The 21,900-nt window shown below is 47.5% G+C and overlaps 2 protein-coding genes across 2 annotated transcripts; one reads left to right on the plus strand and one right to left on the minus strand.

Moving 5' to 3' along the window:
- Positions 1-971: 971 nt before the first annotated feature.
- LOC144741990 (nuclear receptor subfamily 4 group A member 2-like) lies at positions 972-4,180 on the minus strand. Its single transcript, XM_078624485.1, is given in 8 exon segments — positions 972-1,225; positions 1,334-1,512; positions 1,592-1,791; positions 1,859-2,016; positions 2,102-2,231; positions 3,328-3,438; positions 3,441-3,985; positions 3,988-4,180. Coding segments are annotated over 8 exon segments (1,770 nt in total).
- Positions 4,181-6,742: 2,562 nt separating this feature from the next.
- On the plus strand, positions 6,743-18,686 carry LOC144741989 (glycerol-3-phosphate dehydrogenase, mitochondrial-like). The gene is given in 17 exon segments (XM_078624484.1): positions 6,743-6,844; positions 8,585-8,753; positions 8,842-8,900; positions 8,902-8,967; positions 9,043-9,140; positions 9,225-9,388; positions 11,016-11,180; positions 11,389-11,533; positions 11,906-12,099; positions 12,189-12,323; positions 12,422-12,597; positions 14,449-14,580; positions 14,646-14,804; positions 15,165-15,277; positions 15,634-15,712; positions 15,787-15,885; positions 18,561-18,686. Coding segments are annotated over 17 exon segments (2,181 nt in total).
- The last annotated feature ends 3,214 nt before the right edge of the window (positions 18,687-21,900 follow it).

The following is a 21,900-nucleotide window of genomic DNA, read 5'->3' on the forward strand; positions in this document are numbered from 1 at the left end:
ATGCTGTAGAAATCAACCTGAAATGTATTTGCTTCATTTGTCCATCTACTAAACTGGTTTGACCTTTGACCTCCACACACGTGTGGGTTAATGGCATGTGCATGATGTGTTTTAACACAGAAACAGACAGTGGGCAGTGGACAATCAGTGCAAGTCTATCACAGAACAGGGCTGAGGCGCTGGAATCCTTTGGAATTATTTTCCAATGTGAAGCAGAAACGAAAGCTCCAGCAGACATTTTAACAGGAGGCTCACGACGATGCCACCACGATTTTATGGTTTCTACCATTTCTACCATTTTCTACCATCTCCCATTTTAACCATTTAAATCTGTAGGGCTGTAATTTAATGTAAATTGTGTTGGGTACACATCCACATATTTGTATGTTATTGTTAATTTTGTTTTCACGTCATTAGTATTATTAATGTAGTTTATATTATTCAAATACAAATATATAAAATATGAAATATTTCAGATTGGCAGTATTTTTATTTTCATTTTTTTTGCCTCAGGGGTAAATTTCGTTGTGTTGAGTTACGTGCAACCTGAAAAAAAAATCATCCAGTCCAGCAGATGTAAAGGTCATTTGTTTAATAAAACATGGACAATGACGACACAACATACTATATTTATATTAACCTCCATATGACTGCTATACAATGGAAATGAAGAACGCCTCTGATCGCATGACAGGCTGAGCAGAGGAAGAGAAGTCCAATATTTTGGCCTGACTTCCCATAAAAATTCAAATCAAATAACCTAAATTGCACAGGGGCGCTAAATCAACTGTTCACACTCAGTTCAACTGCACAGGAAATTCTGATTTCAAAAATCAATATCAGAGTTTTTACTTTTTTTTTGTTTTTGTTTTTAAATGCAGCGCACAGATGTGAAACCGCCGCAGGATTTAAAGTCATCATCACTGAGAAAAACACAGAAAATGCCCCAGAGTGCGCGCTCGCTCATGTCTCTAAAACGGCAACGTGTCAAGGAATAACTTATCTATTATTGCAGGCGGCGGCACTAAATCCTCCAGCTTCAAATAAAAAATCCTCTGCAGGCCCTGGATGCACATGGTGCGAAGTTCAGGCAGCTTTTCCACCAGTCTGGACAAATAGTTGGACCAGCAGTTCGAGTCTCTACCGGCGCCGCCGTCCTTCAGACACTTGATGATGCTGTTCTGCAGCTCCTCCACTTTCTTTGGTTCCTTCAGGCCATGTCGCTCTGTGGGTTCAGAGTTCACAAGCATCATTGGAAAGTCTGTCCCTGCATCTAGATTTGATCTCTGTAACTTTCAGTTCCTTTGGCACAAACCAGGAGGGAACATCTCACCGGTGACCAGAGCGAGCGTGCATATGCAGGAGAAGGTGGACACGTCCAGGTTCATCCTCTGCAGGTTGGTGGAGAACTCCACGATGCTGTCGATCCACTCCCCGAATCCCCGCAGGCACTGGAGCCGGTGCCACACGGAGCCGTCGCAGAAGATCAGCTTCCCTTCTGCTGGGTTGGATCTGAAACACCCCAGCAAGCTCAGAGAAACATCCTGAAAGCCAAGAGCGATCACCCACTGCGACCTTAGCCCGGCTTTACCTGTACGCCAGCCGTAAAACAAAGAGCTCCAGGAAAGCCGAGTAGAACAGGAGGTCCTGGTCGTGCTTGGGCAGGGAGCTGAAGCCCGGTATCTTCTGCGCCCACCCTCGAATCACCTCCATCGATTGGGTCAAGAGGTCATAAAACTGCCGCACGTGCTGAGCGTCGTCTCCAGCAGGGCTGTCTGGACTTTCTTTAAACTGTCGAGGTTCAGCAGTGGGGTCAAAGGTGACGTTGGACCGCAACAACATGAATGACAGGGCTTACTTTGGAGTAGTCGAGGCGGGAGGGTGGAGGATTGGACTCCACGTGCGCCCTGATGAGGGCGCTCAGCAGCGTGCCGACAGGGGACGACGAGTCTGGGAGAGCTTTGGGTTTTGAGGGCAGGCGACCCCGTCGACCTTTTAGACCGTCGGTCCTCACAACTGCAGAGACACATAAATACACATAATCTCACCCAAATACAATCGGAAATGAAGACCAGCAGGTGCGGTTGAAGCATCACCTGACCTTCTCGGACCATTCCCACAGCAAGGCATTTCTGGAAGCGACAGTACTGGCAGCGATTCCTCCTCCGTTTGTCCACCGGGCAGCTTTTGGCAGCCAAACACGCATACTTGGCATTTTTTTGGACCGTGCGCTGGAGTTTGTTGGAAAATTAAAGAGTTAGTCAGCATACAAAGTCCTGAGAAGAAGATGTTGTTGATTTTTTGTTTGTGAGAATGCAACTGAATGGTGCAAACTCCACACTCCAGAAACTAAAAATCGTACATAAATATTTGTTGTTTCTTTTTAAGACATTTTTCTCTTGATATAAGCAGAAAAATCTGTCAGAGGATTTTTTTTTTTTGGCTTGTGATAAGAAAACAGCACTTGCTCCACTTGCAGATTTTTCTGCTTTTTTAAACGAAGCAGTTAAGATTATCTAAAAACAATTTACCTTTTCAGATGATGTGTGCCATGTGTATATAGATATTTAAACTACAAATTAGACTGCAAATAAGACTAATAATCTTAATAAAGATTTTTCATTTTTGCAGAGCAGATTGCACTTTTCCCTTCAGATGCAGTAAAACCACTACCCTACTAACTTCATGTTATATGCATAAATGTTTTCATTCAGTGCAATCATCTTAGAACAATAAGTCACATTTGCATGATTAGTGTCATATCTTCATGGCAGGTTCCTTGGGGTCACAGTTTCATGCTTTTCCGACACATTTGTTCCATTAAAGCACAATATTGTTCTCTGGAGAACCAAGTTCACCTTTGCCTGGAAGTTGAAATGATACCACAGAACAGCACCATCACTCCTGGTGGGGCTCTTACAATTGGGAGTTTTTTTTAAAATGATTTTTATTTGAAAATGACCAGCAGCCCTCTTGGTCCTGGGGGCCCTCGGATGCTGTATAAGGCATGCAGCAGACAGACAGGGGCGGCCCGGGTAAATACAGGGTCGTGGTCATTCATAATTTGGAGAATGCCCCCCCGGGAATCTCCTTCGAAGTGAGGAAGGGGAGCTTTTAATTCATAGCACGTTTCATACGGGACATTTGCCCTCTTAAACGTGTGTCAGGAGATCAAAACGTGCAGCTGAAGCATAATCAACAGTTTAGGAGGGAACGTCCCAGTGTTTTTGGTTTTTATTTTTTGCTGCGTGTTTCAACTTTTTGCGCCAATTGCTCGTATGTTTACATCACAGATGTGGGCTGAAACATTGCGCCCTCAGAGCAAACCTTGAAAAAACCTTTGCATCCTTCGCAGGTGCGCACTCCATAGTGCTGGCAGGCTGCGTTGTCCCCGCACACGGCGCACCGACCCTCCGCGCTCAGCGGTCCTCTGCCGGGTGCGGGGGTGGAGCCTGGTAGTCCATCAGGCGGTGGTGGCCGTGAGTGAGCTGGAGAGGGTGAGAGAAGCCCACACCGGGCTGCTTCCCCAGACCACGGTAGCCCAGAACCCCGGGACTGTCCACCGGCTGCTGCGCTCCGGCTGCGTCCAAGTTCATGGACACGTGGAGAGATCCGTCAAACTTCATCTGGCAGGTGGACACGCTCTGGCCGCTTTGTTGTGCGTGTTTGAGCGAAAACAACGAGAACCTGGAGAGTGCGTTTTTCCTGTGCGCCGCCGCCAAATAGTCTTGACGGAAGCTGTACAGAGAGCTGGAGTCGTCCCATATGTGTCCTGGTGGGGGCTGAAAGTTGGATGCGATGGACGTGTGCGGCGACGGAGACCGGTAATAATACACCGAACCCGGAGAGGAGAGGAGTTCGTCGGACTGGTGTGCGTGATGCTGATTTGGAAACCGCGGGCATCCGTGCGCATCCTCCACTTTTACGCAGGGGCGCTCCCCTTGAATCGGCATTTGGAAGAGACACGGGGGCCTGACGTCGTACCCGAGCTGTAGGAGTCCGCTAACGGGCCAAAGCCGGGGCCGGACGACGCAGCGGATATTTCACTGTTGGCGAGGTCCATGCTGAACTTGACAAACTCCGGGGTGAGGAAGTCGCAGCTGCGCTCCCCACCGGAGCTCTGAGACGCCGGGCTGGCGCCTTGTGGAGAGGAGCCGCACTGGGTCTGGACACATGGCATGATCACTGCAAGCATGGACGGGAAGCAAGCACACGTCATAATGCAACGCACAAACATGCAGCGCCCAAAAATCACACTGCATACCTTGAAAATACTAGTTTGCAGAGGAAGTTGCAAGTCTTACCTTAAGGTCTTGTATTCCAGAGCTTCTAAGAGTTGGTATAAATAAAACAGAAAATCACCTGCAGGCATTCCAAAGACATGGATTCCTGCCGGAACTAGCAGACAACCAGTAAATGCTCCATCCAGTGCAGGACGACTCCAAACGATCCCATTTAGCTTGCAGATGTGTGGTGGAGAGCAGAGGAAAAGACTTCTGCTGCCTTTGGTTGGACTGGCTGTCAGGGACACCCACAATGTGCTTTTGTTTACGTGGTGCGCAACAGTGTGCCCTGTTACGCACAAGCCTTGGAGGGTGGAGAATCTCTCTCTCTCTCTCTCTCTCTCTCTCTCTCTCTCTCTCTTCTCTCTCTCTGACTCCTGCTGCAATCTAGTTTATTACGATCTACTATGAGTCTACTATCAGTGTCTGTGCAACTATGCTGCTTCTGCTTTTTTTTATTTGAAAATCGTGTCTCCCGTGAGAGACACCATTAGAACCTCCGTGTAGGGATGGTTTCTATTTGCGTGCGGGTCTCCTGTGCTGTAAGAAAACGACAGCTGGTGGCTCTTCTTTCTGTAATTATTATCCTCAAGGAGAAGGATGGAGGGGGAGGTGCGATTTTGCCCTTATGTCACAAAGGCGGCCCCGCCCAATACCTGAATGCGTGAATGCGATTGGACAAGTGCACCACAACCTGCGTTCTTATTGGTTGTTTGGCACGTCGCTCAATCCGGCACCACTCTGCTTCCTGGTTGTAACTGTCAAACACAGGCTAGTCTTTGAAGAGCAACCGATGCTGTCAGTCGCCGCCTTGCATCGCCCCGAGCGATTTATGTCCTCCTCAGTTTGAGAAATACTGTAAGTCAGAACATATATTGTGTCACCCGATTGTTTTGGTTTGTTAAAAAAAAAAAAAAAACGTCGAAACGTTGTTTAGCTTTGTGTGTTAGCCGATAGCTAAAAGGGCAAAACATGGCTTGTTTCCGTTGCTGGATTTTGCGAGAAGAAATTACCTTTTGTCATCTAAAGTAAATGGCATGTCGAGGTGATATGTGTTAAAAACTGCACACAAATATTACAAATAAATTCCGAAAACCACCTAGGTATCGGATCGTATGGTATCGTACGTTTATCTGTGAGATAGAAGTGAGGTAAAAAAATGAAATCCATGTCTTCTTCTGTGGTTAAAACAATGTATTAAACTATTGACAGCAATAAATAATACTTTATACGGTGGGAATGCTGCAAACAGGAAGTCCCTTTTCCATGCTGACTCATAAGGAGTTAATTAAAAGTGGAGGACGGCGATGTCTTTATTTGTAGGAGGTGGAGTTTCTTACTTCCATCAGTTCTGTATTTGTTTCCCCTCAATCACCTTCGCTTTACAACCTGAACAAGCCTGCTGTACTACTGCATCTGAAAAAAAGACAACACACACACACACACACACACACCCTGGGCACATATTTGCCATAGTTAGTCTTTTAGTCAGTTTTTAAATTCCCAGTCACAATCTAGCATGGAGCATGTTTTCGAGTTGTGTTTAAACCCCTTATGAAATAATTCGCAACATAGCTATAAATTTGCATTGAATAGTAACTGGACTATTTCACGAGTTAAAAAAAATATATAAAAAATACTTTATGAGTAAATTATCCAATATTTAGAAAGAGACAATATGTCAGTTTGATCCAGCCAGTAGTGCTTGTTGACATTGTATTGAGTCATGTGTCGTGCGACATGAACAGCCAGCCCAAGCTCTCTGTCCGAGCTATAATTATATTTCTGTCATATGATCATGGAACGCAGCTCACACCGTATTCAGGCCTGTGGAGACTCAAGGCTCCAGAACAACCAGAGGTTTTTCTGTTCGTCGGTTCCTGTTTTACAGCTCCTCCAAGGTCATTTTAAAGTGAAGAAAAATGTTAGTCCAAGTTGTAAAAGCTTACCACCGCATGAGGTTTCTTCTAGCAGTAGGTCATTTGGTTTTCCCTCACTGATTGTTGACATTTGTGCCATCTGCAGCTGTGTTTTATGAAAATGAATTGGAGGCTGTCTCAGCGTATGTCACTTCCTGGAAACCTTTATTCTGAACACAGGCGTTTGTGAGGGCAGTAACAGTACACAGTCAGTTATTAGTCACAGTACATAGTACGTTGCAGATTCCTTGGGGAAAAAAATGGGGGGGGGGGGGGTTGTCATGTATTTTTATTAAAATTATATGAATTGCTGAATAATGATAATACTGCCTATTTTGTAGAGCCAATCGATACATCTGATCATGTTTTAAATAATAACAGAGAATCACGTGTCCCCCAGCAGTCACCAGCACACACTTGACAACATATTTCTCTTCTCTTGAACTCCAGCCGGATTTGCAGCTTTCTCACACGTGTTTGCCTCCAAGTAAAATTCTCATAACACTTGATGTCTGCGCTCCCTGCTGCTCTGTAGGACCGATGGCTTTCAGGAAGGCTATGAAACGGACGGCGGTCATAGGCGGCGGGGCGGTCGCTGCGGCCTTTGGTCTGTCGCAGCTGATAGAGTACAGGAAGACGCAGGTAGGTTTGCCGCAGTCGTCGCATGTCAGATACCTGATGTCCATGTTTCACAGGTGGATTTCTTGCTGCGAGTATTTCTGGGTCCTGCACATACAAACATGGATCGGCCCTGAGCAGGCGGGCACTGACTTTAGAGGCTTGTCCTCACTTGATTTTGGAATGTGTTGTTTTATTCAGTGCTCCCCAGCGGCTGTGCAAGAAGCATCATGTCACATGTTGGCCTTGTGAAGTGTGAGGTGGTTATGTCACACAAGACAAGACTAATTTGTACGGCATTGGTGGTATTGTAATGATGGAACAATCGACTCACAGATGCTTTTGCCTCGTTTAATGTGTCACTTATAAAAGACAAGGTGTGTCTCTGTTCCTTTTTGGAGTTTGGGAACTTGACAAACCATGGGCATTAACTTTACGACAGTGAAAGACAAAGTTTTCCAAGCTGGCCACGCTGCTGTCTTAACTTAGGAATAACCACAGCTTGGCTTGAGAAGGACAAACAGCTGTGTTTGCAGCGACCTCTGACCCCACTCGGGGCCTATTTCTGGCCAGGAATTACAACTGGACTAATGTGAACTTTGTTTTGTGTCCCGGTGCGATTCTCTTGCCGTCGTCGCCCCCGTCAACCAAGCCTGGATTGGTAAGCAAGAAGACGAGCCTGATGAAATCTTATTATCTGAGCAGTAGTTTATAATCATGCATGAGCCTCTAATCCCAGTAATTGCGATGCTGATAAGATGAATGTCCGTCTTGTCTCCTTTCACAAGGACCAATGTCTTGAAGAAGCCTTCGGGGCTTGCGGCCAATCGGCCATTAGCACGGGCCTTTGCCGCGCCTTTCAGCGACTTAATGATTGCGCCGTCACTTCATTCTGCGGCGGCATCATCAGAAACAGACAATGATCGTATCAGCGGCTTGTTTTGCAGGTTGCAGCCGTGAATTAGTGCTGGTATTTGCAAGTCAAATGCCTCGCTGGCTTTAAAGCAGCTTGATGCAATCATGTACCTTAAAAAAAAAAAAAGAAGAAGAAAAATTTCATTAGCGGGCAGGGAGGGGGGGGGGGTTCATTCTCTTAGCAGACGGCTGCTTGTGATTGGCTCTTTGATTCTCTTGCTAATGAAATAGACGGTGCTGAGAGACGATTCGTTTAGGGCAAAGATGATCTGCATGTTTCGGCAGGGAGCGACTTTCTCTGCGATGAGAAACTGGTTAATTCAGCAGCACTTCACTTCATGTAAAAGCGTTATGAGACATTACAAGCACATTAACAGGAAGATGTTTGGAGTTTCCATGTCATCATGGCAGTCATGAACAAAAACAAAGTGAAATCACAGCTGACGTCTCTTCTTGACACATCACATGTTTTTATTGATTTCAACCACTTGATTATAAAATCCTAAACACCAAAATGTAACTCTACACCTACATTCACCCAGTTAAATCATTATACATAAATAATGATAACACATAAACACTTCCCATTGTGCTTCCAATGTTTCAAAATGCACTTCAAGAAATGTGTTGCTACATTTCTGTTGATTAATTGACTCATGATTTAACATAGAATTAAATGTAGTAATTAACCCAGAGTGACAAAAAATCTGAGAATTATTCCTTTAATTGAAAGAACTGGTTTTAATTCGTGTGTGTGTGTGTGTGTGTGTGTGTATATGTGTATATGTGTGTATGTGTGTATGTGTGTGTGTGTGTGTGTGTGTGTGTGTGTGTGTGTGTGACCTCCAGGCCCGCTTAGCGCACGTGGCTGCAGAGGCAGAGCTGAAAGCTCCCTTCGCGGACGAGCTTCCCTCGCGGCAGGCCCAGCTCGCCGCGCTGAAAAATGCCGAGTTTGACGTCCTGGTCGTCGGGGGCGGGGCCACGGGTGCAGGATGTGCCTTAGACGCGGTCACGCGCAGTAAGCTTCACCGTCAGCACGCCGCAGAGAACGGCATGAAACAAGAGCCCACGTGCTCATGGGTTCTCCTGCTGTCTGTCCCTGTCAGACCTCAAGACGGCTCTGGTCGAGAGGAGCGATTTCTCTTCAGGGACGAGCAGCCGCAGCCACCAAACTCATCCACGGTGGCGTCCGCTATCTCCAGAAGGCCATCATGAAATTAGACTACGAACAGGTTTCCCCCTGATCTTCTGCTTCCTCACGCTGTGTCAGTCTGTGCTTCTCATGATGGTTTTCTGCGTCTAACCAGTATATGATGGTGAAGGAGGCCCTCCATGAGCGAGCCAACCTACTGGAGATCGCACCGCACCTGTCGGCGCCGCTCCCCATCATGCTTCCCGTTTACAAGTACGCCTGCTCGTCTGCGGTGATGTTTAACTGGTGACGTTACACATCTGCTGATGAGTCCCGGTGTCCGTCTTCACGTCCAAGATGGTGGCAGCTGCCTTACTACTGGGCGGGGATCAAGATGTACGACTTGGTAGCGGGAATCCAGTGCCTGAAGAGCAGCTACGTCCTGAGTAAGACCAAGGCCTTGGAGCACTTCCCCATGCTGAAGAAGGACAAGTTGGTGGGCGCCATCGTCTACTACGACGGTGGGTGGACACGCCCGCAGAGGAGTGTCAACCTCATGTTTACAGACAAACGTCGGGCTGAAGAACAGGCCGTTCCCCTCGATTCATGTCTCTGTTTGCTGTAAATAGACTCGCTGCTTTTGCCCTTCGCACACGTCTTCACGTTCACTGCGATGATAAACTCAGATCGAATAATGGCGGGATTAATCATACCTACGATTAACGGCGATTGGGAAAGTCACGGCGGGTTCATCGCGAGGATTTTAACAATCGCGGCTTGTTGTGGGTTGGCGATGCAGCAGTAGTCGAGCCTGCGACGTGGTGTGGTCTGATAATAAACATGAGAACCACTTCGGGGGGAAAACATGCTTAGAAATAAGTCATTATCACTGTTGAACCTGTCGAATGTGGCTACAGAAAGAATGACTTCTACGGGTTGAAGGAATGAGGGTGATATATTGATCACCTTGATCACAATATTTTTATCCACTTTTAACCAAAACAGTTTGATCAAAAAAGCAGCAGAGGCTGAGTAATGTTTGACATAAAGATATAGGGGGAAAATACTTAGATTATCTCTGTTTCCCTCCATACTACAAATAATGTGATAATCACACCTTGAAAATCTATAACAGTGGCATCCTTAATTATTGTTAAAAAAAAAAACAAAAAAACCCCAACCTTTAATCCTCTTCCGGTCAGACTGAAGATGAAGATGAAATCGCGTGGACGGGCTGGTCGTGTGCCCTCTTGTTCCCCTGCGGCGGTACGAGCTGTGTGTTCGACGGAGGAGGAGAAGCGGACATATGCTGAGTGTCCATCAGAGCGTGAGGAGCATCATGCTGCGGGCTCATGCTCTTCTCCTCTTATGGCCGCCGAAATAACTTTGTGCCCTGGAGGGGGGATTTTTTTTTTTTTATACACTATATCAATACAAACTACTGCGTTGGTTGACTGATTTCAATCTACAGGTTTTTGTTTCATGACTACAAATTCCCCTCATTATATTTTTATATGAAACATAATAAAATAAAAAAAAACACTGGCCAATTGTGGGCTGAATGTAGGCTGATGAAGAGAAGAGCATTTTCTAGGTGTATGCTTAATTTCCACCTCCCCCAGCCATCATGCGCTGGGAAGGGGGAGGGGAGAGGCGTCTTTTCTCCAATTATGCCGTCTGGAACAATCACACCCATGACATTTCCAAGTCTGACCTTCTCTCCCGGCGGTGTAGAGCACAGACGAGTGCTGTCGTCGGCGGGACTCGCGGAGCAGCAGCAGCTATTTCGCCTGCTGTCTTGGTTACGTTTCCACGCGCCGACAGTAGCAGCTCCTTTATCATCCAGACACTGGATGATGAAAGCTAGAAACCATGTGCTTGGTCAATTCATTTGAGGGATCACCGCTGCTTTGTCACTGCAAACATTTATATTTAATGACCGGCTCCAAACATTTGTATGTGTATATACGTTAACATGACTGTCTTAGAGAACTCTGTAACCATGGCAACCATCTCCATACAACGACGTGACCGTGCATTATAGTACGCTGGCATTGAAAGATGGGAGTTACATATATTCTGTGAAATGTCACTTCAGCGATTGATCATGGAAATATTTGTTCTATTTTTGTTAACTGTTGGCTGCAGGGCAACACAACGACGCGCGTATGAACCTGGCCATCGCACTCAGCGCCGCTCGGTATGGCGCCGCCGTCGCCAACTACACAGAGGTGGTTCGCCTGCTGAAGAAGAAGGACGCTGACACTGGAGCGGAGAAGGTGTGCGGCGCCCGCTGCAGGGACGTCATCACCGGTGAGTCATGCAGTCCGCCGCCGTCTAACTAGAAGAAAGAACTAGCTCTCCACTGGGCGTGTCGGTCTGAAGCGACGGCACGTTGATCCGGTCGACGAAGCAGAAAGCAAACGTGTCCGTGACCAAAAAATAGTCTGAAGTCAACGCAGAATTAGGCTGTTTAATCAAGTTAGTCTACTGTACGGTTTGAACTTGTTTAAACTCACAGGACAGGAATTTGACGTCAAAGCCAAGTGTGTCATCAACGCCACGGGGCCGTTCACTGACTCCCTGAGGAAGATGGACAACCAGGAAACCAGCAACATCTGCCAGCCCAGCGCTGGCGTGCACATCGTGATCCCAGGTTACTTCAGGTGCTCACACACGCAGAAAAAGTCCATTATTTCACCTCCACGTTTTCTCCTTCTGATGATCACATCCTGCGTTGGATAAATAACATCTGACCTATTCATACAAGCGCTCGACAATCCTAATAAGTGAGCAGCACAGTGGTTCCGTTGAAGTTTCAAAGTTCAGTGACGCTTATTGAGTGAAACCCGAGGGAGCATGAGGCCTTTGAGCAGCGCCCGAAATGCCAGCCATCCAATATTTTTCCTCCCTTTTCTATCATCTTCCTCCCTACATCTTCAACCCCCCCCCCCCCCACACACACACACACACACACCTCTGCTGCTCCTCACACACAATCCCACTCAGTTTTAATCACTCAGAATCATCTTTCACAGCCCTGACAACATGGGACTACTGGACCCGGCCACAAGCGACGGACGGGTCATCTTCTTCCTGCCCTGGGAGAAGATGACCATCGCCGGGACGACTGACACACCCACCGGGGTGACGGCTCACCCTATTCCAGGGGAAGACGACATCAACTTCATCCTCCGGGAGGTTCGCAACTACCTCAGCCCTGACGTCGAAGGTGGTGTTGTCCTGATGCCTGACTTCCTTTTTTATTGTTGATTACAAATATGCTGAAATTCAACCTGACTTTTTTTCCGCCCCCTGCAGTCCGCCGAGGAGACGTGCTGGCAGCGTGGAGCGGCATCCGTCCCCTGGTGACGGACCCCAACTCCAAAGACACTCAGTCCATCTGCAGAAACCACATAGTCAGCGTCAGTGACAGCGGGATGGTCACGATCGCCGGTCAGCTTCGTCTTCGTGGGAGGGTTTGAGCATCAGCTGGTGTTGTTATGAAATCTCACCAGTGCACAGTGTGTGTGTGTGTGTGTGTGTGTTTCCAGGTGGGAAGTGGACGACCTACAGGTCCATGGCTGAGGAGACGCTGGATGTGGCCATCAAATCGCATGGCATCAACGCTGAGCCCTGCAAGACGGTGGGTCTGATGCTCGAGGGCGCCAAAGGCTGGACGCCGACCCTTTTCATCCGCCTGGTGCAGGACTACGGCTTGGAGAGCGAGGTGAGGTCCACCTTTTAGCCCCTGCATAGCCAAAACGCTAACATGAGCTCTTGGGATGGAGGTTGTGGTCTGTTCGCCAGCCCTGTGACAGACTTCAGATGTTTGACAGTGATCGGCAGAGGACCTTCTTCCTCTACGTCCTTGTCCAATCGCACGTTTTACAGCAGTAAAATGTTTCGGGAAGAAGCGGGGGAAGCTAATTTTGTTGTTCTAGAAACTCTAGATTCCACCCACTGCTTTCTGGAACTTCAAAACATTCCTCACATTATATTCAGCTTTGAAGCGCTTGTGCGTTTGCTCTTTTACCCGCTGTTCCTCTGTCGATCACGGAAGTACGTCACGAAGCTGGTGCACGGAGCCTATCGCGGTTCCTTTTAGCAGTCGAAACTCCCATCGCACCGCGATCCAGCAGCCTTCCCACTCACAAACGGCGTTGTCTGCCTGGACTTGCCGTGGTGGGATTATTACTTCCTTCCTTCATTCCTTCGTCTTCATTGTCCACTGGACCTCTAACTACCGCTGTCTGTGCCTTCAGCGCAGGCGGTGCGGTGCGGATGACATTAAGCTGCAGCAGCTGTAACAACGCTGACATTTCAGGCGCACAAAAGACTGGACGCACGTCGAAAAAGACCTGCACGCTGCACAATTTATCAATGGCATTAAGGGAGGCCACATTGATTTACATCAGCTGCACGTCATCTTTGCAATAATTAGTCTGTGCGTTTCCATTAAATTCAATAGAACATGGTTTGGTGGAGAAAATCTCGTAAAGTGGCCTGCGGTATCCTCATTAGAGGCTTTCTGAACCACCTCCGACGTTTGAAATAGTCCTCAAAGGTCACAGTTGATATTTGGACAGCGTTTGCCCTTTCACATGATCAGCTAGCCAGCGATGTGATTGGCAAATAACTCTCCCGTTCTCTGTAAACACCGAACACCTCATTGACAAAGTGGCGCCGTCGTTTTATCGTTCAACTCCAGGAGGTGAAATCCATCGTCAGAGCACCGGCAGCTGACGCATGTGAACATCTGCTGGGTTAAAGCGTAGTACGAGCACCCTGCACCGTTTACAGTAAAACACTGGTTGACGGCGTCTTGTGTTTTTTTTCCAACTTCTGCGTTGCCGTAGTTACATTTTGGTGGAGGTGCACCTCAGGCTGCAGACCCTGGTCATCCTGTGTCTCTGCGTAAATCTCACTCGCCATTGTTCTGTCGATTCTTGCTATCCCCTCAGATTTTGATACCACTGGTCATTACCTTTATTTTCAACCACCACTTACCTCACTGGCCTTATGTAGTACAGTAGAACATAAGTGAAATAAATCTGTTAAAGATCACACAGGACCTGCTTCATTGATTTTATTTTAAATATTTTTTTTACATTCAACAACAACAACAAAACAGCAACCATAAACAATAAATGGTAACTGTGAGCTTCAATGATTTAAATAGCATTTAGTGCACATTTTTTCACGATTGCATGGGCTGCGAAGGTAAGAGTACACGCAATTAAGTATGTCATTCTGTGAACTTTGCATTAAAAATAAAACATTCCGTTTTACCCGTTTCGACCAAGTGCCAATTAAATCCTGAGTAGCAAAAATGTATGGGTGTGACCTAAAGACTCTGTGACGTGTTACAGCGCATGCGCAGAGTCAGGAAGTAGCAAATCTTGACGGAAAGCAAAAATCGACAGAACACCGTGGTTTTTTTTTTACAGTTATCAGGCTGTTTTTCTTCAAGCGATAGCGAAGTCTTGTTACCGCAGCAACGTCGGAGACACCCACGCAGAGGCATAAATCGACTGTTAAATCGTTTGTCGCTAACATGTGTTCTTATGTCCGTGCGCAGGTCGCACAGCATCTGGCGTCGACGTACGGCGGGAAGGCGTTCGACGTGGCCAAGATGGCCCTGGTAACTGGGCAAAGATGGCCGATAGTCGGAAAGCGACTGGTGTCGGAGTTCCCTTACATCGAGGCCGAGGTAGGAGTAGCGTCCCGCGTCGAACGACCCTTTTCCCCCTCTGAGCGGCCACCTCTCCTCCTCAGGTGCTGTACGCCATCAAGGAGTACGCCTGCACGGCCATTGACGTCATCGCGCGCCGGACACGCCTGGGCTTCCTGAACGTGCAGGCGGCCGACGAAGCACTTCCACGCATCGTCCAGATCATGGGGAAGGAGCTGGACTGGAGTCAGGAGCGCAGGACGGTATGACAATTAGCACTCCATTCATCGTTTGCTTCCTCATGACAGCGGCAGCGTCCCCACCCATTATCAATTTCAAGCTGTTGTGCAAACAATGAGGGCTTAGTTTTCATGCACACGTAACTCAGCAGCTGGTCGTCATACAGCCTGAAAATAGATTTTTTTTTTCTTACACCAACAGAGCAAACCTGCTGACACTTACTTAACTATTGCGTGTTTCATAACACTCAAATTTTTGGCAGAAGAAAAGTGAAAGCTGCTATTTCCAGCTGCTGTCGGGCGGCCATGTTTGTTCTGCAGGAAACATGTGACATGTAACGACACACGTGATTTTTTTTTTCTCCTTGGGACGGCCCAATCCAGGCGGAGCTGGAGGCAGCTAAGAAGTTCTTGTACTATGAGATGGGCTACAGGTCTCGCTCCGAGCAGCTGACCAAGACGTCTGAGATCAACCTCGACAACCAGGAAGTTGCCAGGTATCTTTTATAGGATTACAAAGAATTGATGCTTCATCCAGAAAGAAATCAGACACAGGACTGAGGAGAAGGTGTCGGGGGAGTTGGATAAAACACCAGATTTATACCCTTTCATTTATTCCACGGTGCTAATTTGGAGTTAGGGGGCCAGTAAGAATTCATGATTCTCTCACTGAATGTGAAACTGACCAATGAGCATTGTCACCTGCTCATTTCACGTTCCCTTTGCAGAAAAAGGGATTCTCAAAGCTTGAAAAGTAGCCCGCAGTCATTAGTCAGCAGAAAGGTCATGTGATTTCAGTCAGTCAGAGTTGTCGCTGTGAGGTCGGTGGTTGACCTGATGTTTGCCTCCACAGGTACAAGAAACGATTCCACAAGTTTGACAAAGAGAGCAAGGGGTTCATCACCACCGTCGACGTCCAGCAAGTGTTGGAAGTGAGTGTCGTTTCCGTCATCCTCCCGCTTCCTCTCCGTCTCTCTTCCATCATCTTAACGACCCTCTGTCGCAGAGCATCAACGTCCACATCGATGAGAACGCCCTCCACGAAATCCTTAACGAGGTGGACGTCAACAAGAACGGCCAAATTGAGATCGATGAATTCCTGCAGGTACGTAAGCGACATCCGAGACTTAGAGGCACGTGTGCGTTCAAACTGACCCCAGAGCTCCTCAGAGCTTCGTTGTTCCGACAAATTGTGGAAAGCTTTGACGTTCTAAAGTGGAGTCGTCCTGCTGTTTCATGTTGGAATCAGATGCAGCACAACGTTCCCTGGCTAAAGGGACTCAAATGTGTGTTACAAAGAAAATCTACAGACAAGAAACGTGAAAATCTAAATCCTAAAAGTGTACATTTTCATGTCAGAATTTGAGGAAACGAGACGAGGAACTCTCTTGTTCGGCAGTAGCGTGGCAACAAATTGACAACAAATGATGGTTTTCTCTGACTAAAATGAAGAGCAAACGTGAAGGCTGATGAAGCTGTTGAAGTGATGAGGAAATGGAACACTCTGGAGGGGTGAAGATCTGTCCTCCAGTAGGTGTGAACCCGTCACATGGCGCGTTCACAGGCAACATCAAGCTAATTAGCAATGAGTGTGTGTGTGTGTGTGTGTGTGTGTGTGTGTGTGTGTGTGTGTGTGTGTGTGTGTGTGAGAGAGAGAGACTGTAACGGGTGCTCCCGTGTCCATCCACCACTCAATTACCTTCTCACATGACAACCGGTCCAGGAAGGAGTCGTTACAGCACCTGATGGCCGTCTTCATTAGCCGAGCTCCGCCGGGAGCTGGCGACTTCCTCTGCTGGTCCAAATATGAGAAGCAGGAGTGTGTCAACATGTGTCGATGCTGACGCTTCATGTCCATGTGTGTTTGTGTCTGTGTGACTTAGGGACGACAAACAGGTAGTATACATGTCCTGAAGGGTACAGGACGCTGTTCAGTCTGTGGGGTCGACGTCTGGAGGGGAAACACACTCAGGCCATGTCCACACAGAGACCGGTGCCCTGTCGGGTTTTACCACCAATAGTCCCACCTCTCTCTTAACCCGCATGTGCTAACTCCGTCAGTGGTTCCATGGTTGTAGTCCTGGAGATGATGGCATGATCACAGAAAACAAACAAGAACCAGCTGGGTTTGTGTGTGGACATAGTCTGAAACATCTGTGGAGACGTGTTGAAGCTACACTTGGAGAGACGTTTCCATGAACGTGACCTTGATGAAAGGACAGAGGAAGTGAGGACACAGGGTGTGAGTTTCTAAGGACAGAGGAAGTGAGGACACAGGGTGAGAGGTTCTAAGGATAGAGGAAGTGAGGACACAGGGTGTGAGTTTCTAAGGACAGAGGAAGTAAGGACACAGGGTGAGAGGTACTAAGGATAGAGGACGTAAGGACACAGGGTGTGAGGTTCTAAGGATAGAGGACGTAAGGACACAGGGTGTGAGGTTCTAAGGACTGAGGAAGTAAGGACACAGGGTGAGAGGTTCTAAGGATAGAGGACGTAAGGACACAGGGTGTGAGGTTCTAAGGACTGAGGAAGTAAGGACACAGGGTGAGAGGTTCTAAGGATAGAGGACGTAAGGACACAGGGTGTGAGGTTCTAAGGATAGAGGACGTAAGGACACAGGGTGTGAGGTTCTAAGCACTGAGGAAGTAAGGACACATGTAGGACAAAGGGTGTAAGGACACATGTAGGACAGAGGGACTAAGGACACATGTAGGACAGAGGGACTAAGGACACATGTAGGACAGAGGGACTAAGGACACATGTAGGACAGAGGGACTAAGGACACATGTAGGACAGAGGGTGTAAGGACACATGTAGGACAGAGGGTGTAAGGACACATGTAGGACAGAGGGACTAAGGACACATGTAGGACAGAGGTGTAAGGACACATGTAGGACAGAGGGACTAAGGACACATGTTGGACAGAGGGTGTAAGGACACATGTAGGACAGAGGGACTAAGGACACATGTAGGACAGAGGGTGTAAGGACACATGTAGGACAGAGGGTGTAAGGACACATGTAGGACAGAGGGTGTAAGGACACATGTAGGACAGAGGGTGTAAGGACACATGTTGGACAGAGGGTGTAAGGACACATGTAGGACAGAGGGACTAAGGACACATGTAGGACAGAGGGTGTAAGGACACATGTAGGACAGAGGGACTAAGGACACATGTAGGCCAGAGGGTGTAAGGACACATGTAGGACAGAGGGTGTAAGGACACATGTTGGACAGAGGGTGTAAGGACACATGTAGGACAGAGGGTGTAAGGACACATGTTGGACAGAGGGTGTAAGGACACATGTAGGACAGAGGGACTAAGGACACATGTAGGACAGAGGGTGTAAGGACACATGTAGGACAGAGGGACTAAGGACACATGTAGGCCAGAGGGTGTAAGGACACATGTAGGACAGAGGGTGTAAGGACACATGTAGGACAGAGGGACTAAGGACACATGTAGGACAGAGGGTGTAAGGACACATGTAGGACAGAGGGACTAAGGACACATGTAGGCCAGAGGGTGTAAGGACACATGTAGGCCAGAGGGTGTAAGGACACATGTAGGACATCAGGAGTCATCCTGTGATGACAACGTTTCCCATCCAAGTGCGGCTCCAACACAGGACAAACTCATTTGGTGTTGGATTCATTTCCTGTGAACCTGAGCATGTGAAGGTGGTCGGATCCGTGTCTGGGGCCCTCTGGCAGCGTGATGTCCCCCGTCATGTCTCACCTGCCGCACGTCGCTCTGTCAAACCCTCTCTGTCTTCTCAGCTGATGAGCGCTGTGAAGAAGGGACAAGTGGCGGACAGTCGCCTGGCCATTCTGATGAAGACGGCGGAGGAAACGCTGAATAAGAGAGGGCCCGTGAGCGTGGACCGCAGCGGGGGCGGAGTCTGAAGGCAAAAACCACAAAGGCCTCATGCAAACGACCTTATTTCAATGACAATAATGCAATCAACAAGGCAGCGGGATGAATTTGGCCAAATCAACAGTGAGCCAGCGTCTGTTGTGAGTGTCCGGTGCCTCTCTGCTCTCACTCTTCTCTCGTTGATCTTCTCCTTCAGCACTCCACTTTATAACTTTCTGTTCATTTTCTACTGATACTGATTGTGTAAATGCTGTGTTGAATGTGCTGCGGCTCATTTTCACTTTACAGGTCTGTGATTTCATTGATTTTCTTCAGCTCTTAACCTTTTTTTTAACTTAAAACACGTCTGGATTTTACTGTGTTTAAGCAAAAATAGCATTTACATACCGTCATATACCTGAATCCAGCTCGTATCTGTTGAGGGAATTGCTCCAGTGTTCACCAACGATTCATCACTTGCTGAAAAGATTGGTTCATTTCATGATTAAGCCGAGTGCGGGTGAACCTGATCCGTCGTTGGTTCCCTGCAAACGAGTCGACTGACACAAATCACTCACTGAAAACGAAACGAGTTTAGTGGAGGAAAAAAGGAGTTCTCTGCGCAGCACTACGGGAACCAATCACTGATGGGCTGTGGATGCAGTTACACACTGGATGTGAGCCTAGAGATCAACGCCGAACTGTCGATCAGTCAAAAAGATTTAAAACATCTTCAAATGAGGTTCATTCAGCAAACGAATCTTTTGAATGAATTTTTTTATTCGACTGATTCGGTACACCTTAGAGAACTGTTTTGCCCCTCACCAAAATGTGTCATGTCATAGCCGGACTTTGAGATGGTATTATCCTGCAGATTAGTGTCTTGTGTTTTGACGCTATCAAAGACTCTTGGAGGCCTTTCGGTTAGCGAGGAGCGCTAACCTTTACAGGAGCCACCATTAGTTTTCTTGTCACTGTTACCTGCCACAAGGGGGCAGCAGTGCTCCGTTAGGTGAATGACGTCTGTTAGCCCTTAAAACAGCTGCGGCACAAACGGGGACCAGTCCTCTGATTGTAGGAAATCACAGGCCTGTAATGTTACAAAAGACAAAAAAAAAACAACAACAACAACAACAAACGCACAACTTCCTTCTCCCATCAACCAGCCAACTACTGATACTGAGGTTTACACGTCAGGGTTTTAGCTTTAGAGGACAGAATGCCTTTAGATTCTTTTTTAAAACTATTTATTCCTAGATTCCACATGTATATACCTAACAGGAAGTGTAAGGGAGCTGGCATGCTGACGGGTCTGCTCCAGCGTGCGTGTGAAGTGGCGCTGTCGTTGGGTGTTGAGGTTTTCATGCGGCGATCGATATGTGCCTGGTGAAACACACACCCCAGCGACTGGCGAGGGTTTCCTCTGCCTTCTCCTCCACTGCCTTCATGTTCTCAGTCTCCGTCCTGCCTGTATCACTCTGGCCTCACTTGGGGGTTCGGCTACAATAGCGTGAAAGCGAAAGAATAGCCCGTCAAAGAATAGCTCATGGGCAGCGTGTCTTCACTCCTCATCTTGATGTTTGATTGTCTTCTTTGGATGAAATTACAGCTTTATCTCGAGCTCAAAGAGAATCATATTCCTTTTTTTTTCTCCCCTCCTCCCCCCACCTCCACCAGAACGGCTCTGAATACTGTGAGTCGTATTCAAGAGACAATTATCTAATTAAATGTATCTGGTTGCTTTTTGTGCTTCTTGTGTGAACGTCATTCATGTTTCCATGTGACAGCCTGTGAACGGAGCGACAAGGGGCGGAGCTTTTGTCTGTCAATCACATGTTTATTTTAACCGTTTGAAAATGAATGAACCTTTTATTATTAGTAGTAGTACTATTATTACTATTACCACAGCGGCAGGGAAGGTTGTTTTGATATTTGCTGCATTAACACAGTTAAACAAAATAAATGTCCTGAGAACATATAACAACATGTATAATAATAGAATAGAAGAATATTGTAATAATTTGTGCATGAATGGGTTAATGACAAAGGTTTCCGTTAAAATGTCGACCTGCTCCTTTAATTTGCACCTAATCTTAATTAAATGTGTGAAATTGTGATGGTGGCGATGGCGCCTGTGGAGTTTGTAAAGGTTGTAACAGTTCATGTGTGCGCTGATACAGGTGATTGTGTTCCCTGTAATTATGTGATTGATTCTGTACCTGCACACACACACACACACACACACACACACACACACTCTCTCTCTCTCCAGTGTGCTCGCTGCAAACGCAGTGAAAAACAAACCTTTTCTCCCCAAAGGTCACCACAGAGATTTCAATGACAGCTTAAAGTCCTCGTATTACAATTTTCCACGTCGCCGTCCGTCCATGTGTGGGAAAAGGCGGCGAGCGCAACGGACGCAACTAATTGTAATGAATCATGGGACGAGACCAGATTGTCTGCGTGCTAATTGAAAAGGACTCTTGTGTGTGTGTGTGTGTGTGTGTGTGTGTGTGTGTGTGTGTCTCCTCCTGCTCTGTTTTCATTTCAAAACAATCTCTGTTTAAAATGGCTGTGATCAGAGTGCAGGGTGCCTCCGCGGGCCCCTTGGCCCCCCCTCAGCTGCTAATCCGGGTGTGTTAAAGCCAGATCGTAATTAAACACGGAAATTATCAACCACTCTCTAGCAACAAGTTGGTCTGAATAATGAGGTTTGAATCCAGAGGCGCCGTGACGCCTCACGGTCTCAGCTTAGGAATAGACTGGAGACATGAGATGGCTGTCAAGGGGAATATGGAGATTGAGGCAGGATTGATCAGGACTGATGAGGGGGGCGTGCCTTCAAGACGTCATTTTTCCGAGGTAAGGCGACCGTCTCTTTATTTATAGGTGGACGAGTGTTCCTCGACCCTGTGGGACCTTCTCCTGACCTTTACCGGGTTTGATCCCATCGGCGTCTGACAGGAGGCTCTTTGAGCTGCAGCGATGGACAGCTGCCAATCACAGCGCCCCATCCGAGAGGGGGGAACAGAAGACCACTTCCTCCTCGTACAACGGCGTCTTGTTGTGAGTGAGGCGCTGGCGCCACATGAGACCGAACATGGACGAGTGGGAATGTGTGAGCTCTCCAGAGTTCGACGACACGGACTGGTCGGCGGGGCTTCCTCACATTTGTGTGTTTGTGCCTGGCAACAAAGCTCCTTTTCACGCCGGCTGGACACCGAGTCATCGGCCTCAGCGTGCCAGAGATTCTGAACGTCTGAC

The sequence above is a fragment of the Lampetra planeri genome, unplaced genomic scaffold, assembly GCF_965212315.1.
Source record: "Lampetra planeri unplaced genomic scaffold, kcLamPlan1.2.h2 scaffold_798, whole genome shotgun sequence".
Lineage (NCBI taxonomy): Eukaryota > Metazoa > Chordata > Hyperoartia > Petromyzontiformes > Petromyzontidae > Lampetra > Lampetra planeri.